General features: G+C 38.9%; 1 protein-coding gene across 1 annotated transcript in view; it reads left to right on the top strand.

Annotated features, from left to right (window-relative positions):
• Window positions 1-771: 771 nt before the first annotated feature.
• Window positions 772-18,417, top strand: part of LOC119414678 (corticotropin-releasing factor receptor 2) — a 53,883-nt gene continuing 36,237 nt past the window's right edge. Inside the window, 4 exon segments of the mRNA XM_037681778.1 lie at window positions 772-973; window positions 1,082-1,238; window positions 9,607-9,618; window positions 13,515-13,527. Coding sequence (XP_037537706.1) covers window positions 853-973; window positions 1,082-1,238; window positions 9,607-9,618; window positions 13,515-13,527 — 303 coding nt within the window. The 5' untranslated portion in view covers window positions 772-852.

Here is an 18,417-nt window from a genome sequence, read left to right as displayed (position 1 = left end):
TTATATCCATTTTTGTGTTTTCTGAAATCAGCTAGCAGCCATCTTGAATTGTGTTGCCCCCAAAATGTAAACACTTTTTTACGCACAACCACTGATTATTTCATAAATGTTTCAAAAACATCCGTCCAGTGGTTGATGAGATATTTTGCTAACAGACAAACCAATAACTCCAATACTTAATAGCACAGTTTTAGTAAGCAAACCTCACACGATCAGTTAGTGGTCAGAGTATAAGATCAGTTTCAGCTACTTAAGTCACAACTTTTAAGTTAACATCTGTAAAACTGTTTTTGTGTTTCCTGCGTTTGATTAGATATGGCGGCCATCTTGAATAGGGACTCTAAAAGTTAATCAGTTGCAGATGTTCATGCAGTGACAGCATTCTGAAAGATTCCTTAATATTCGTTCCATGACTCATGAGATATTTGACTAACAGACACATGCATAACAGGCAAAACATTATCGCTCTGCTGCGGCGGGAGATAACCCCTTTTTATGTTTGTGTGTTGATGGGAACAAAGCTAAAGCCACCTGCTGTACTTTTCTCTCACGGACTTTGCAGACTGCGTCCGGCGCACCTATCCACCAACACGCGCTGCGTGAAGCTGACAGGCGCGCGGCAGGTGTGAAATGTCAGCCGGCCCTGAAGTGGTCAGCTGAGCTCCTCTGTCTTTCCCGCGGACGGATGAGCGCGTCGGCGCCTCTGATTGGGCGCGTGCTGGGACGCGCTCTCCCAGAAGGCGCGCCTGCCTCACATCCAGCCTCACATTGAACGCCATCACCACGGGGCTCATTTGCGCGCGCGTCTCCTCTCCAACTTGTAGTGGATCTCCGCGCGGCTGAAACACAGCGATGGACGCCACCATCTATGAGATCATCCTGGGAGAGCTCGGGGACTTAAACTGCACTTTGATGGAGCATTTTCACGACTCTTTTTTGGAAAACGCATCGTTCTCGTTGCTGAGCACTGATGGTAAGGTTTTTTTTTTTTTTTTTAATTGTTCACTTTTTTTTTTTTTGTGCATCGTGGAAATATGAAAGCATCTTTTGCCTTTCTTTCATATCATCCTCTACATCTTAGGTTTATATTGCAATGCCACCACGGATGAAATTGGAACCTGCTGGCCGCGGAGCAGCACCGGCAGGATTGTGGAGAGACCCTGCCCTGCTTATATTAACGGGGTGAAGTACAACACCACGAGTAAGAAAAGATCATAAGTTTTATACTTGTTTGACAAGTGAGTTTCTGAACTAAAGTTTGAAATCAGTTTAGCAAACTACTTGCATGCTTATTACATTGGGACATACTTTGAGCTATAAGCCTCATATTTAGTGTCTAACAAGCCAACAGACTCAGCAGCTGCATGGCTGACTGCACCATTTTTCATTTTTTGGGTGATTTCGTGCTCTGCTTTCACCCTCCTTCTGTTCCGATGGAGAGAAGAGACTCATTACACCTGCTGTCACTGGAACAGCTGCTTCAGAAAGAGCAACTTTAAAGGACTGCTGTATTCCCAATAAAAGCACTGACCTCAGCTGCCTTTTGTGAAAAGGACTCAGGGTTTTCATTAGCTCATTATGCATGCTTATGTCTGTGCGTGTGTATTGTCTGCATTGGCAAAAAAATCATCATCTGAACAAAATTGACTGAAATGCTCAGATCTTTTGCAGTCAGTCCAGTTCAAAATGGCCACCCCAGCCAACTGACCTCAGGAAGCATAAAAATGATTATAACTCTGACAACTTTTGCAGATTTTAAGTTGAAATCTGGTGTAGTAGCATCGTCTGGTCAAGCACTAGATATCACACAGTATCCCTGCTTAAAACTTTGGCATTATCAACTCTGTCTATCAGCAAAATACCTCAAGAACATAGATTTTAATGAAATTATCAGAATGTTAGGGGCACATCTAAAACCTAATGTCAAATTTTGTTTTATTGATCTAATTTTGGCAGTAGCTGAGGACGGTGGTCAACACATCACTTTTTCCAAGATCTTACAACGTGCATAAGGTTTTGACTAAAACTGCTATAACTGCATTCTTTACCAGCACAAGTTGATTTTAGAAAAAGAAAGAAGGAAAGAAAACTGCTGTGGACGGGCGCCATGCGTTCCTTCAAGGACTGCTAGGCCTTTGATATAGCGTGCGTCTCGTGTGCTGCTTTGAGAAATGTCAGGGCAGCTTTGTAAAAAAAAAAAAAAAAAAATCAGGGACATTTTTAACAGTTCAGCGACTAAATAACCCCAGGACTGACAGAGTTATAGGCAACAAAACATCAGACCTGTACCTTGGAGGCCATTGTGACTTTTTTGTTGTAACTGATATGTTTTTCAGTAAAATTGAGACTATTTTTCAACTGCAACCACATAAAACAAGCAAGCTGGTTGAATGTAAACATTAACCGATGACGTGAAAAATGCAAGTCTAATATGAGTTACTAGGAATGTCTGTGTTTCAAACTGATTATTTTCCAACAGTAAAAAAAAAAAAAAAAAAGGAAGTCGACATTTACTGGTCATGCAAATGATTGGATAATTTATTTATTTATTTTTTGAGTAAACGCCTAATTTCTAAATCTAAGTGCACTTAAATGTCAAAACAACGTTCAGAAAAGACACAGTGAAATAGAACAAAAAACAAGCCTGAGCTTTGTTGTTGTTCTACAGAACATGTTTGTACGGGGGAAAAAATAGTTTCTGACCGTTTTTTTTTTTAAATTAAATATTAACCAAAAACATTGGCAAAGCATTATTAACAATATTACAAGGTTCAGTGAAGGCATCATGGTTTGATGTTAAATCTGGTTTCAGTCATGGGGGGAGATGAAGGGGTCGGAGCCTATTATTTCCAGAATTGTGTTATCATAGTTTTTAAGTATATTCGTTACATTAAACACCCAAGTAATTGCATTCAAGAGCAGAATAAAAAACTACTTTTATTTTTAACACTAGTACCATTAAAGATTATTTACTGGCCTGTGGAAAAAAAACAACATAATTTACTCTGACACACGAAAATAAATAAATAAACATGAAAAAAAAAAAAACAAATAGAACAAATACAAGAATAGCATTTTAATAAATAACACATGTTCTATGTGGGGCGGCACGGTTGCTCAGTTGGTAGAACTGCCGCCTCGCAGCGAGAAAGTCGCCAGATCAAATCCCAGCCGGGTGCCTTTCTGGGTGGAGTTTGCATGTTCTCTTCGTGCATGCGTGGATTCATCCGGGTACTCCGGTTTCCTCCCACAGACCAAAAACGTGCATGTTAGGCTGACTGGTAACGATAGAGCGAATGGTTGTTTGTCTTCATGCGTCCCTGTGATGGACTGGAGACCTGTCCAGGGTGTTCCCCGCCTCTCGCACAGTGACTGCTGGACATGGGAACCAGTGACCTGAAAAGGAAGAAGCGGGCGTGATAATTGATGAATGGATGGATATGTGTTTATTTCTGAAATGTGCCATAACATCTGTCTGGATGCTGTTGTTTGCAGGACGTCACATTTACGGAAAGCTTGTTGGTCAAATAAGGTCATGATTCATGGCTAATTTTAAAACCTGACCCGAATAATAAGGAGCAGGTATTAGTAATACCAGCAAATTAGAAATACCTAAATAAAATTGACGTCTTTTATGCTTTTTCCAGCTTTAAAAACAAACCAAAAATTAAAAAAAATGTCACGTGGCAAATAATAAGGCTACTTTATTTGTGCAGATGTTGTGATCTGATTGAGGTTGTGTTTTATTAACCTCAGCTGCATGAAAGTTACTCCAGGTCATTTGACCTTTTTTTTCATTCACCTTAAAACCAAAACATGCCTGCTGATGATCTGATGTTTGCAATTAAATCCATGACATTACTGTCAGTCGCCCTCTTCAGCAAGCTGTCGTTGCCCATTAAGTGTAAGAACCTCTAGATTCAAAGTTACAAGTGTTAATTCTTCAGTCTTGTACCATTACGGTTAGAAGGAGACAAAATGAGATTGCAGGATGACAAGAAAAGAAATCAACGTTGTAAATACTTCAAATGAGTTGAGTTCATTATGGAAATAATGGGTTAGTTTCATCCAGGTGTTAAAAGACAAATGAAACTTTTCTGTGGATAATGCAAAATTATGATAATTATGAATCATCAGCTCAAGTGCTTGCATTCAGGCAAAGTTGCACTAAACTTTAAGCCTCGTTTACAATCAGATGGTTTCTTTACGGATCGCTGAATAAACAGAAGGAAAGCTCTTTAAATGGTGTCACGTGTTTATGTCTCATCAATTTTTCCAGCCTAAAGCCACAGTGAATCAAATATAGACTAAATATTTGCTTGTAATTTGAAAGAAATGCCAAATGGATGGTGTTATGCTGCTGACTTCTGTGGCTGAGCCATCTCAGGCTTAGTAAAAGCTGAAGACAGCACATCACAAGTCTCTTAGCGCCAACACTGTCGCATTATTATGTAACCCCTGTATTAATCATAAGACCGATGAAGTCAATGCCACTTCTTTACGAAACATGAACTCCCCTGAAATGCTCCAAACATATCAGCTTTATTAAAAACAGCTTTTAGGTCTGTGACAGACTCAAGATGATGCTTATGATGAAATTATTGTTATGGATTTCAACATGTTCTTTTCTTTTTTTTTTTTTTTTTTGTCAAACCAATCCTTCCAGTTCAACAGTTTGCCAAACAGTTGCACTTTTAGTGGGAGGTTTGATTCGTGTTTCTCAAAAATTGCTCACGCTGGCGTGCACTTTTACTCTGACGTGCAGCAGGAACTTTGAAGTCGTTCCAACGAGGGGGATTTCATCTTTTCACTGGAAGTTGTCTCGAGCGTTGCTTGTAGGTTGAATGCTCCATTTTTTTGCTGTGATTGGTTGTTTAGCCAAGCTGGTTTTAGTGGTTATTTTGTTGTCAGAAAGCCTGTATTTTTTAGAGGGGTCTTGACATAATGTTCACAAAGAGTTTCCAAGTGCATCTCTAAGAGAAGATGAACGTTCTGATAAACACATTTCTCAAAATCACCCACGGCTTCAAGTTGAAATAGTGCAGAACCTTTCAGTGAGTGGACGTGCATCAAACTGGAACCCACAGCTCCCCAGTCTCCCAATCACAGTGTGTCACTGCTCAACTCAAACTACCACATCCCAGCATTGATTTCTGTCTCATCCTGAATGACTCATATTTTCTTTTATTTGCCTTTAGTAAACAGTTGGCGTCAGATTTCGTCATTTGCCAAAACTTTTGATGATTTCTTATTTTGCCTGATTAACCAGTATTAGTTTATTATTTTCAAACACGGGTATGTGTCCTCTGATGGTTCTCCACATTATTTCTCTGGTGTAAAATAAAAGGACAAGTAGATTTTTAAAGATAGCTTGTTGGGTTTTTGTCATGGTGCTTATTGAAGTGGCACCACTTGAACACATCTGATCAGATGGGTGGATGAAAACAAATGGGACAGATAAGCATGAAAACACGATTTATCAATTATTTCAAGAAAATGACAGTGGAAACTCTCAAACGGGTCATTTGTTTGTGCTGAATGTGTAACACGAGTATAATTATGATTCATTAATTAGATTCAAGTAATAAAAAATAGCATTTTATGAAACTAACACCTATTTTTAAAGGATAGAAGCATTTTTATTCTAGACCAGGGGTCTGCAACCTTTAGAATCAGACGAGCCATTTTTACACCTTTGTTCACTAAATTAAGTGTTCAGAGCCACGACAACCTGCTACAACTGTGATTATCAACTGGTGGCCCATGGGCCACTTTAAACTTGTTGTAGGAGGCTGTTGTGACCACTAGGGGTGACATTTTAAAGTCAAGTCAACTATAAAGCACATTTAAAACAGAAGCTGTTACCAAAGTGCTTAATAAAAAAACAAATGAGAGTAATTTATTTATTTTTTTATAGTAATATAAATTTATTAAAAACATCAAAAAATAACATTAAGCACAGAACAAAAAATAAATAACTAAATAAATCAAATCACACTGTGGGAAATGCCAGAGAAAACAAATGAGTTTTTAGAAGAGATTTAAAAAGAAGAGGTGGCCTCCCTGATGATAAGGGGCAGATCATTCCAAAAAAATTGGAGCCCATGACTGAACAAACCCAATCTCTTCTGAACTTCAGTCTTGTTTTTGGTACAACCAAAAGCAGCTGATCTGATGATCTCAACACCCGAGAAGCAACATATGGTTCCAGTACAGACGGAAAAGGGGGTGCAAGGCCATTTATGCACTTAAAGGTTAGCAGGAGAATTCTAAAATAAATTCTGGTATGCACAAGGAGCCAGTGAAGGGAGGATAAAACTGGTATAATATATATACAGTATATAATTTACCCTTTATTTATACAGGTAGTCTCATTGAGTCACAAGAACTCATTTTCAAGAGAGACCTATTTTTGGGAGCAAAGGGGGTTAAGGGCCTTGCTCAGGGAGCCAGGTGGGGCAAATGATGGTGGAGGCAGGTGTGGTAGTTTCACCTTTTCCACCCACATTTTGATGTTGACGGTATCAGGAGTTGAACCTGTGACTTTCCGATCACAGGCCCATCTTCCCTAACCTCTGCGCGACCACTCCCCCTACGGGATCAATATGATCCAGGTAGTGTCATTGAGCCACGAGAACTCATTTTCAAGAGAGACCTGTTTAGGGAGCAGATGGGGGGGTTAAGAGCCTTGCTCATGGGCCCAGAGTGGGGCGAATGAGGATGTGGGCAAGTGTGGGTGCTTCACCTACCCCACCCAAAATTTTGATGTTGTCGGGGCTGGGGCGTGAACCGGCGATCTTCAGATCACAGACCCACCTCTCTAACCTCTGCGCCACCACTCCCCCACCTACGAGTTCCTGTTAAGAGCCGATCTTCTATAAAGTTAAAAATGTCATGAATTTTAACATCAATTGATATTTTTACAATTTAAGATAAACAAAAAGACCAGATTGTTGTAAAGTGTGTATGTGTGTGTGTGTGTGTGTGTGGGGGGGATAGTTCTTTTTTTACTTAATAAAAACTATGAGCTATGTAATTGTTAATTAAGTATAAAAATAAAGCATAAAGTTAAAAGTATGTTTTACTCTTTGTACTTGTTCCAGTATTCAGAAATGACAGGAAAACTGCTAAAACGAGTCCTTTTTGTTGTTTGTATAACAACCAATAAAAGTGTTTTATGTTAGTTTTGGTCAAAGCTGCATGTGGCTCCAGAGCTGCAGGTTGCAGGCCCCTGTTCTAGACATACACTGATGAGAGAACACGTTTCTGTTTTCAAGGACGCAACTTTCCCATGAAATGGCCTTTATTTCAACTGTCTGCAGTATTCATCCAGTCTATGACCTCTGACCTCACTCAACAAGGGTTCCCTCTCCTCGCATAACCTCAATTCAACCCATCAAGGCTGTCCTGGTTTCAAAACAGTACATTTCTTGTGTGTCTTAACTCTGTGTCTCTCACACAGAATTAGTCAGTCTACAAAAAAAAAAAAAGGCAGATGTGAGGTGCAGTGCGCTCCAATTATAAATTTACAAAGACCTGGAGGTCTCTTGCTGTCTGCTTCTATTCTGTTCTGGGTTTGATAGGTCAACTAGAAGCAGCTTATGAAATCAAAGACAAAACTAAAATTTCCCTTTACGAATAAATTTGTGTTATTCTGTTAAAATCAGAGTTCAGAGGTGAGCGTTCCCTTATGACACATGGCACGATGCAGCCGCATTGAACAAAGCCACCTCAAAGCAAGACTTTATGGTAGTGAAGCTGCAAGTCGGCTATGGTTTCTCTGTTTGCATGTTCAGAGCGTATTTCACCTCTAGCTGAATGTCAGTCTGAAAAAGCTCCAGGCTTCTGGGACACTGCTAAAACCAAAGCTGCTAACATGCATGTGCACCAAACTCTGTTATCCACAGATTTTACTGGTAACTTATCCCATGCACGCTATGTAAAATGAGTGAAATAAGCTTAGAAATGCTTCAAGTTTCCCCTCTCTGTGTGAAAAAATACTTTAAAGTTCTACATATTATAGAATATGCAATGACGCATCGTGAAAAGGATTTTAGAAGTGCGTGAAACAAACAAACAAAAAAAATGGATAAAAAAAATTGTTTTTGCAAAATTAAATTCAGAGTCACTGTGTTGCCACTACTGTATGATTTGTTAAAAGTTTCTAAATAAGCGGGTCAAGAAAACATTTAACAAAATGCCAATTGCACAGCTGATATGTGGAACCATAGGGTGTTGCATGCTTTTGCAACAAATTGATGTAACTCCTGAAACAAAAAGAGGCGAGTGTTTAAATCCCGCTGGGTCACAGCAGAGCTCGTTTGCAGGCTGGGATGAATTTAAAATGATAAAATGGGTCAGCCTATGAATAGAAGTAGGGCCTAACAGCCCAGGAGCAGGTGTTAATTAACACAATGCTTTATAACAGTTAGCAGAAATTAAACAAACAAAAGAAAAAAAACATAATCTCACATGAAGCTAAGGTCTAAATTTTATTGAGATTTGATGACTGGACTGAAGTAGAAATGATAGATGTTTGTTTTTTTCCTCACATCATTTATGTCTGATTCAGTTAAATTCAACTCAGTTTATTTATACAGCACCAAGTCACAACAGAAGTTGTCTCAGGACACTGAACAGAAATATTCATACATACAAAGCCATTTAGTAAAGTTCTCTATCTAAGGAAGCAGCAGATTGCATTGAATAGATTAATTAAAAATTACAAATATAAACATGTAGAGTAAGTAAAGACAGCAGCAGAGTGAGGAAATGTGGTCTATTTATCCTCCAGTAGTCTAAGCCTATAGCAGCATAACTAAGGGATAGCTCAGGAAACCAAGCCAACCCTAACTATAGAATTTTTCAAAAAGGATTTAAAACTGGACAATGTGTCAGCCTCAAGGACAGAAACTGAAAGTTGATTCCACAAGAGAGGAGCCTGATAACTGAAAGCTCTACCTTCTATTCTGCTTTTGGAAACTCTAGGAACCACAAGTAAACCTGCAGTCTGAGAGCAATCTGTCCCAGAATTAAGCATTTAGTACAACTTGACCTAAAAAAAGATATAAAAACAACCTTACTACTACTATGGGGAAGTGGTGGCGCAGAGGTTAGAAGATGGGCCTGTGATCGGAAAGTCGCAGGTTCAACTCCTGGTACCATCAACATCAAAATGTGGGTGGAAAAGGTGGAACACCCACACCTTCCTCCACCCTCATTCGCCCCACTCTGGGTCCCTGAGCAAGGCCCCTAAACCCCACCATCTGCTCCCTAAACAGGTCTCTCTTGAAAATGAGTTCTCGTGGCTCAATGAGACTACCTGTATAAATAAAGGGTAAATAAAAAATAAAAAAAACGAATAAAGTAAATCACTAGTGCCTTTGGGGAGTTATGGTGCAGAGGTTAGAGAAGGTGGTGGGCCTATGATCAGAAGGTCACCGGTTCAACTCTCCAGATTGACAACATCAAAAAGTGGGTGGGAAAGGTAAAACGTCCTTGTTTGCCTCTGGGCCCTTGAGCAAGGCCCTTCACCCCCACCATTTGCTCCCCTGGGTGTCCTAGATAGCAGCTCTCTGCTCCACACAGAGGGCTGTGGTAGCTCAGTGGTCTGTGGTTGTGGTTCACTGGTGACCTCTGAAGAAGGGAACAGCTAAAAGAAAGAAAGAAAAAAAAAACGTGTGCTTTTATTTTCTAGTTGTTCCCTTTTTAAAGTCAAGGCAGCATATTGTATGTTTTTGTGGTATTTCTTACTTAGCACATTCTGTGAGCAAAGTGTGTCAACTTAACACATTAAAAATGCCCGCTCAGGTAAGTGGCTAAAAATACTTTATAATTTCCCTAAGTTTAAATTAATATTAATGCCAGTAAAATGAGTTTTAAAAGCTTTATGTGTTGTAGCAGACGTGCACAGCGTTTATTCAGTTCTCTGGTCTACACAAACTGAGCATCATCCATGTTGAGCAGACTTACATTAAAAACATTTATTCTCTCTCTTGCTACAATCAGAGTGTTCCTGCCAGCCTTAGGCACGACAAAATATTCACACTGCTCCAAATAACGTCACATCTGATGTATCTGTTTTACAAATTTACACATTTTTTTTTTAAATTTTGTATGTTTTTGTTCATTCTAACACTAAAATACAATTTTTAATCTGAAATTCAAGTGCTTACATTTTAAAATACAACATATACCTGTGTTGCTTTGTTTGTTGGCACCACTTCCATCTGCGCATGGTGTCCCCCTATAACACAATGTCCAAATTGCTTTTTCTGCAATAGAACTATATCGATTCTCTTATCAGGATTAATAAAGTCCGAGACCTATCAGAGCACCACTGGGCGTATCAGACCCTGAGAGGAGCCTGTTCTTATATCTTTAATCAAAGACGATGAGTGTGTGCGCTGCGTTGCCTTCAAAGGCAAGCACAACACTGAAATAAATGAGCATGGAACAGACTGTCATCGTCAGCAGACCTAAAGGGAATGGACTGTAAGCAAGTATCACCTTTTCTGTGCTTGAGAGCATATATTTGGGTGTCTGATGTGAAAGCTGAGTCAAAAATCATGTTTTTTTTTTCCCCAAATCAAACTTGAGGTCTCATGTGTTTGAAAATTGGTGAATGTGTCATTCTCAGAAAGCAAAGTACGTTAGTTCTCCAGTTCAGAGTAGCTGCATTCAACCTCCCCTTCTCTATCTAAAGCTAAAATCAAATCATGCTGCGTTAGCTGGTGTCAAAATTCCTTTGCTTTATCCAGTGGAGAACCCCTTCGGCCAGAGGTGGGCAACATATATTTATCAAAACGTTTAAAGCAATCAAATGAATTTTTATTAATTAATTTTTTTTAATTTTTTTTTTTTACGACAGATTATCTAGAAAACCCTTTTCAGGCTTTTTCTTGTTGTAGCGTAGTTAGTATGCTTTATAAAACGTCTTTGCAATATCCTTTAGGAATATTAGACATATTCTGTAAACTGGCTTTTGTGACAATACATTTTACATGGTAGCATGTTATGCTAGTGGAAATATGCTAAACAAAGTTATATATTTGTTTTTCTAAGTCTTTAAAGTTCAGTCTAGTTCTGTAAACATAACAACTTAAAAATGTTTTTAAAAAAATTTGCAAATTTAAATCGAAAAAAAAAAAACATCCATTGCAAATATATAAATTTAAAAATTTTCTTAAGACTTGTTGGTAGATTGTTATTTTTTTAATAAATCTTTTTTTCTTGTTCTTTTTTAAACTAAGAATATTGGGGGCTTTATGGAGATTGTCCACGGACTGCTTTTGGCCCTGGGGCCTTAAGTTGCCCACGTCTGCCTTAGGCCCCTCTATGCCATCATGGAAGGCCTAAGAATTCTGCCCATATGAAATATTACTTTAACATTTTTATTTAATATTATTTTAATTTAAACATTTTGCTATTCAATATTTATTATTAAAATAACACTTTGCAGCTGAGCAAGACACTTTATAAATTCAATAAAATACAATTATCCAATGACATTCTTTTATTGTCTCAGGCAGAAACATGTTTGAAGTTCTATCTCATTGGTTAGGACTTCACAGTCAGGAGAGAAGGCACAGCTGAGTCAATTTTCAGTCTGAATTATTAAAATAACATGTTATATTTGGACACAAGACTGGGTGAGCCTTAAAGCATGCTGGAAAGTCTGGGGACCAAAGCGTTCACATGAGTGGTCCCTGTTGGTTGTTCTGTTTAGTGTTGAGCTGGCATTTATGTTCAGGTTGTTAATGACTGTAAAAGAAACACCCCAAGTCAGATGTCAGCACTTCCTGTTCATAGATTTTATGGAGTGTGAAACGGAAAGTAAAGTGGTGTGAATGGGCCACGGCTCTGTAGTGTCTTTGACATTAGCATTTATCAGGTTGCTACAATATTACATCTCAACTAAAGGCCCAGGTCTTTTAGTCACGGTTCACCACTGGCTTTTCCAATTGCTATCAACAGTCATCAGCTTTTTAGCTATTTTTACTTTTCAATTAAATGACTCAGTGCTTTGAACTATTAAAAAAAACTCAACTTAATGTTCCTTATTCTTGTCCCTGCTGCTGCAAATTGGTAGTGTCAATTTCCTATTTATCAATAATTGCACCCTCAGCACGTGAAAAAAGCTGGCATCTGAAAAATAAACGGTTACCACTCTGACATTTCTCCGTACAAGCAGCATCTGTTATTAACACCTTCTGAAAATCAACAAGTTGCTTCATTATGGTGCATTTATATCTGATCTTTTACTATTGCTAACTGTGAGCAATGAAACTGGTCATTGGAACTGTATAACTACTAACTGTTCATATCAAGTGTTAATGAGTTGAACTGGAGTATAGAACAGGGATTTCTGGTTCTTGGAACCCAAATTCCCTGCATGTTTTAGATCAGGGGTTTCCAACTTTTTTAAAAAATTTTTTTTAGATACTTTCACAATCTGAAAACGGCCAAGAGCTACTCATGTTTTGTAATATTTATATTTATAGCCTATTTTCACCCAAACCATTGGAATAAGCTTGTTTTGGCTGACCATTTACAAAACATCTGTATCCTAAATTCACAATAAAACATTACAAAAACATTGAATTTACATGAATATGCATTTTGACCATAGCAGGCATTCTATCAGTTGTCACAGTTTTCAATCGGGACCATTTTATCTACAAAGTAGTTTTTCAGAGCAGAGCAAAAACTAACTCCCTTGGTTGTTTTTTTTATTTTTTTTTTTATTTTTAGCAGGAATAAGGTTATAAAGTATTCTTTGGTGGAAAAGTCACCAAACACCATCCAATTAAAATCATCCAGCTGGGGTGTCACTTTCGTTGACAGACTCGTCACACTGAATTGAATTGAAAACCATTCGCACATGTCCAGGTCAGAGTCTAGCTCTTTAAGTGCATCTGCAGATAACAGACACTTTTCTTGCAACAATTTTAACACCGACTCACATCGGTAGTGGCAGACACAATTTTACATTTTGTAGTCCTGGAACAGAGTTTTAGCTACCATGGCCAAAACCTCCTTTTAGTTCCACCATCGGCAACGTTTTTTTTTGTTCTCAGTTAGGGTGAGCACCACTCCAAACAAAGCTTCTGTTGCAGAACTGACAGTCTTTGTGGGATTGGTGAAAAAGGACGTTTGCCTCTGAAGTGATGTTTTTAGCTCCTTAACCTTGTCTTTTTGAACATTGCTACCTGGAGGAAAGTTCCACAAAACGTTGCTATGAACTTTGGGAAAATGGCACTGCACATTGTATCTTTCCCCCGCTAGCAGGCTTGCTGCACAGATCAGACACATGCACTTGTTAGAAACATCTCCGTTAACCACTCCAGATATATACTGCGGTCATGGAGGCTGCCTGTCTCACATCAGCCCTGACTCATCCAGCTTGACAGCAACATAACTGTTTGACAACTAATTGCCAAACAATCTTTTAGTGTACGAAGGTGCTGGGACACCTCTGAATTTTATTGGATAGAAATGTAAGTTATCTGCAGCGACAAATCAAATGTTACTGCAGATTTTTTATGAGTTTGTTGAGGAGCTACTTGAAAAGAGCTGCATGTCGGAGACCCCAGTTTTAGATGTTTTCTGCCCTTCTGATTTAAATGAAAAAGTTACTTCTAAAAGTTGGTTATTAAATAATTGAAATGAACTGTTTTAGAGGAAAAACAGAAATGATATGCAGGAGAGTAGACCTTAAGGACCACAGTTGAACACCTCTGTCTAGAAGACATAAAATAACTGTAAAGACAGTACAGAGACCACTCAAGTCACAGAAATATAATTTTACCTAAGCAGCATATATTAACCCTAAATGCTCTTTGTATTCATACATCTCTTTTTGTCGCTTTACTCTTTTTATTAAGCCATGACTCACTTGCTTCAATAAATGAGCCAACTTTTTATTTTTTATTAATCGCTTATTAATAAATTTTGATTCCAATTTGCACTTACATGTAGTCACTGCACTGTATTTCTATGTAAATTTGCTTAAAAAAATTAGCAGAGTAAAGCCAAAGGTTACATAATTAACTATTATATGAATATTTATTTTTCCACAATCTTCTTTTATATTTGGTGATTTGAAAATAAGCTTAATTTTAGCCACACATACAACTGATGCCGTAAGCTTTCGATATAAATTTTCTCATGCAGAAATTCACACATTAATGCATCTTACAGCTAATGCAGTTTAACAGCTGCAGCTCGGCTCGATGTAAAGACTTTTGATGCAGTGAGGCTGTCCCCTTGAAACCTTTAACAAACTCTTCACGGTTAGGCTGTGTAAGAGCTGTGGCCGTCAGCAGATTCAGGTCAAACACATACCAACATTTACCAGCCATTGCACACAAAGCCCTTGTGGGATCCAATCAACACAAGCCTCCACAGGCTGTGCTCACAACCGGCACAGCTGCCACACATCACAGTGTCATACAAAACTGGGGAGACATTCTTAAACCATACACATTTAAGACAACTATGTTACCAAAAGGGAGGTTATAGCTTTGATATTCCCAATACATAAAAAACTCCTAAAATTGTTATCTTTCATTTTCTCTAACACTGAGAACTTTAGAATAAATGGTCTAATTTTAACATTTCTCTAGAGACACTCAGACTCCATCTCTATTTCATTAAGGCACTTCAATGTCAGTGGAGTACCCTTGTCAGTACAATCAACTAAGATAACTAATACTAAGACTTATTGCCTCAGCAGTGGTTGGATGCATGACATACAGTGATGGGTCCGGCTACAGACAGGAGGTGGAACACCTGGAGAGCTGGTGCAGGAAGAACAACCTCCACATCAATGTGAAGAAGTCTAAGGAGATGGTTGTGGATTTAGGAAGGTACAAACACACCTACCCCCCTCTGCACACATAAGGATCTGCGATGGAAGTGGTCTCCAGTTACAAGTACTTGGGTGTGCACCTGAGTAACAACCTCAGCTGGGGCAACAACACTTGCAGTCTATTCAAGAACACACATCAACGACTCTACTTCCTCAGGCGGCTGAGGCGAGCTGAACCAGGACACTCAGTCCTCACCTCCTTCTACAGGTGTGCAGTGGAGAGCATCATGTGCTCCAGCATCAACGTGTGGCATGGAGGCTGCACAGCTGCAGAAAGAAAAGCTTTGCAGAGAGTGGTGAAGGCTGCACAGAAGACTGTTGGAGTCCGTCTCCCCACCATCACAGACATCTACATCTCCACATGCAGGAACAGGGTCACCTGCATCATGAAGGACCCGACTAATCCAGCACACACACTTTTTGCCCCGCTCTCCTCAGGCAGGAGGCTGCGGAGCATTAAGTGTAGAACCACTAGACTGAGGAACAGCTTCTACCCTGAAGCTGTTAGACTCATGAACCTTTAACCAGAAAAATCACTGTATTGCCACTTTAATTGGAATTGTCACTTTATCCATGTTTCTGATTTCTTACCCATAAGCTGCTATATTCATACCCATCTGTTCACACAGACTCGGGTTCAGGCTGCTGTTTAATATACAGTATTATTTTACATTTTTAGTGTTTAGAGTATATCTTAGATCCTTGTATATTGTTTCTTTTTTTATACTTTATATTATTGCTATTTTTAGGATGTAAATGGGACCTAGAGAACAATTTTGTTCCACCTCATGTACCACATATGTGCTGCGAATGGCAATAAAGAACATTGAACCTTGAAGTATTGGTAAAGTACATTACGTGGAGAAAATGTTTGGTTATATTAAAAAAAAGACAGTTTTGCCCACATTTTTATTTGTAATTTACTCCATAGTACCTCATGCAAAAAATGCTCTGTGATAAAGAAACCTGATAAAATGGGGAAAGAATCTGTGCATTTACCTCAGTGTTGCTCAGTGCTTAAATCTGTCAAGAAGATTCACCTGTGGGGCAGCAGTGGCTGAGTGGTTAGAGAAGCCGTCCTCCAATGGGAGAGTTGGGGGTTTAATTCCACCAGCACTCACATGATGAAGTGTACCTGGGCAAGATACTGAACCCCTCATTGCTTCTGATGTGTGTCCCATTGGTGATCTAAAAGCACTGATTAGTCTTTGCAGAGATATAATAGAGTGCTGTATGAATGGGTAAATGAGGACACAGATTGTGTTGTCAAGCACTTTGAGTATCTTGATGAGATAGAAAGGTGATATACAAGCAGTCCATTTACCATTTACCTGTTGCTGCTGCAGAATAAATTACTCTTGATGGAAATTCAGGAGGGCAGCACGGTGGCACAACTGGTAGAGCTGCTGCCTCTCAGCGAGCAGGTCCCTGGTTCAAACCTCGGTCCAGGGGCCTTTCGGGGTGGAGTTTGCATGTTCTCTCCGTGCATGCGTGGATTTTCTCCGGGTACTCCGGTTTCCTCCCACAGACCAAAAACATGCATGTTAGGCTGATTGGTAACTCTAAATTGTCCCTAGGTGTGAGTGAGAGAGTGAATGGTTGTTTGTCTCGTTTGTCTCTATGTGTCCCTGTGATGGACTTGCGACCCGTCCAGGGTGTACCCCGCCCCTCGCACAGTGATTGCTGGACATGGGCACCAGCGACCCCCGTGACCCAAAATGGAATAAACGGGTAAAGATAATGGATGGATGGATGGATGGAAATTCAGGAAACTCACCACAGAAACTGGTCATCAGCAGGTGTATGGTACATTTATTTCATTTAGCTTTACTAGTGCATTTATTTAAACTCAGAAATTCTAAATTCTACCCACATTTTTCCATCACACCAAGACGATAAAATAGCCCAGGGGGTGTTTACAGAAAGCCCTACCACATCCTCTCCTTATCCATTATCAGACAATACTTCTGTTCTTATCCTGCAATTTACTCCAAGTTGATAGAAAAGGATCACCTCATTTTAAAGATGTACTATGAGAGCTTGATTCTCAAGCACACTGAATCGAATACTTACTTCCCTGAACACTGACCGAATTGCATTCAGAGCAAACAGATTTCCAGAGGATCCAATCTCTACCGTCCTATAGTCTATTTTTATAAACTCTGAAAATAATAAATTCTATACTCGAATGGTTTCCTATTGATTTTAGCTCAGCATTCACTTCTATTTGACTTAGGAAAGTCTTTTACTAATGCCTTTATTGGATTTTGAACTTTCACCAAGTGTTCAAATTACAACAATGATGTCAGGTGTTTAGTGCCCTCCTTTTCACGTTTGGCCTTATGACTGACAAGAACAAAACTTCAAAATAAAATCAGTCAAATTACAAACAACAAATATTTAAATTGGGAGTAAATTGAGAATCGTGCAGTAACATATAAAAATGTCATTTTAAATGGGAAAATACCTAGACACTGGTTGATCATTTACAATGGAGACAAAAATGAACATGAACAACAATGGGCACTTTGTTAAAAGAAATACACACTAAACACAGAATCCCAACACAAAGATGGTAGTATCATCTCTAACTCAACACTGCTGTGTAAAAATGTCTGACTATTGTTCAGGGAAAAAAAAAGAGCTGATTTTGATTATTTTGACAGTCGAATGTAGCATTAATTTTGACACATGCACTCCAAGCATCACTAAATTCTGAATGTTCTGCTCCGAGTTTTAGGACTTTTGTTATGTATAGACATCCATGTCAAAAGCTACAAGACTAAAACAAATCATATTTTAATTTCAATGATAATATTCATACCTAAATGTTCTCTTTTGTTGTTTCAGTAAGCAGCTGTACATAAGACTTTGATGAAGTGGTTCTAAAATGTGCCAGCATGCACTCCAGAGTGGGATAATGTATTCTCATTATCCCGACACACTGTCCTCAGTGTTTAGGTTGTTAATGTCCCCGAAGGCAAAAGACCCAGCACGGAGCCTTTTACTCATTTTCTCTCTCCAACTGACTTCAGTACTGCTGCAAGGAGTTAGCTGTTGACAGCAAACAGGAAAGCAAGTGTTTGCCCTCACAGTGCTACCTAATGCTTCATGAGGGCAGAGAGAGAAAAACAGAGCGCTTAAGTGACACAGCTGTGAATATAAGATTACACAGTTTCTCTTCCTCGGGCTCTGTTGGACTGTCTGATTCACTGGCCATTACTCAGGCCTTCTTAAGAAAGAATTATTTCCCACTTAAGCAGGAAGCAGACTGACAACTACACAGTCACCCTTTCACACCAATTCTTCATGATGTGATGCATGTGCAGCAGAGCAAGTAGTAATTGATCTAAATCTATGTTCGTTCGGCTAAATGGTCCAAGCGAGACATTGAGTTCCGAGCAATGAACAATTGTAGAAATGCAAATTAGCAAATTCTGCAGGATGTAGTGAAAGTTCTTCTGAATATATACATATATATATATATATATATATATATATATATATATATGTATATATATATATATGTGTATGTATATATATAT

The sequence above is a fragment of the Nematolebias whitei genome, chromosome 9 (genome assembly GCF_014905685.2).
Source record: "Nematolebias whitei isolate Nwh7 chromosome 9, NemWhi1, whole genome shotgun sequence".
Classification (NCBI taxonomy): Eukaryota; Metazoa; Chordata; class Actinopteri; order Cyprinodontiformes; family Rivulidae; genus Nematolebias; species Nematolebias whitei.
The sequence above is the reverse complement of the archived record's forward strand: the minus strand, read 5'-3'. Positions and strand labels throughout refer to the sequence as shown.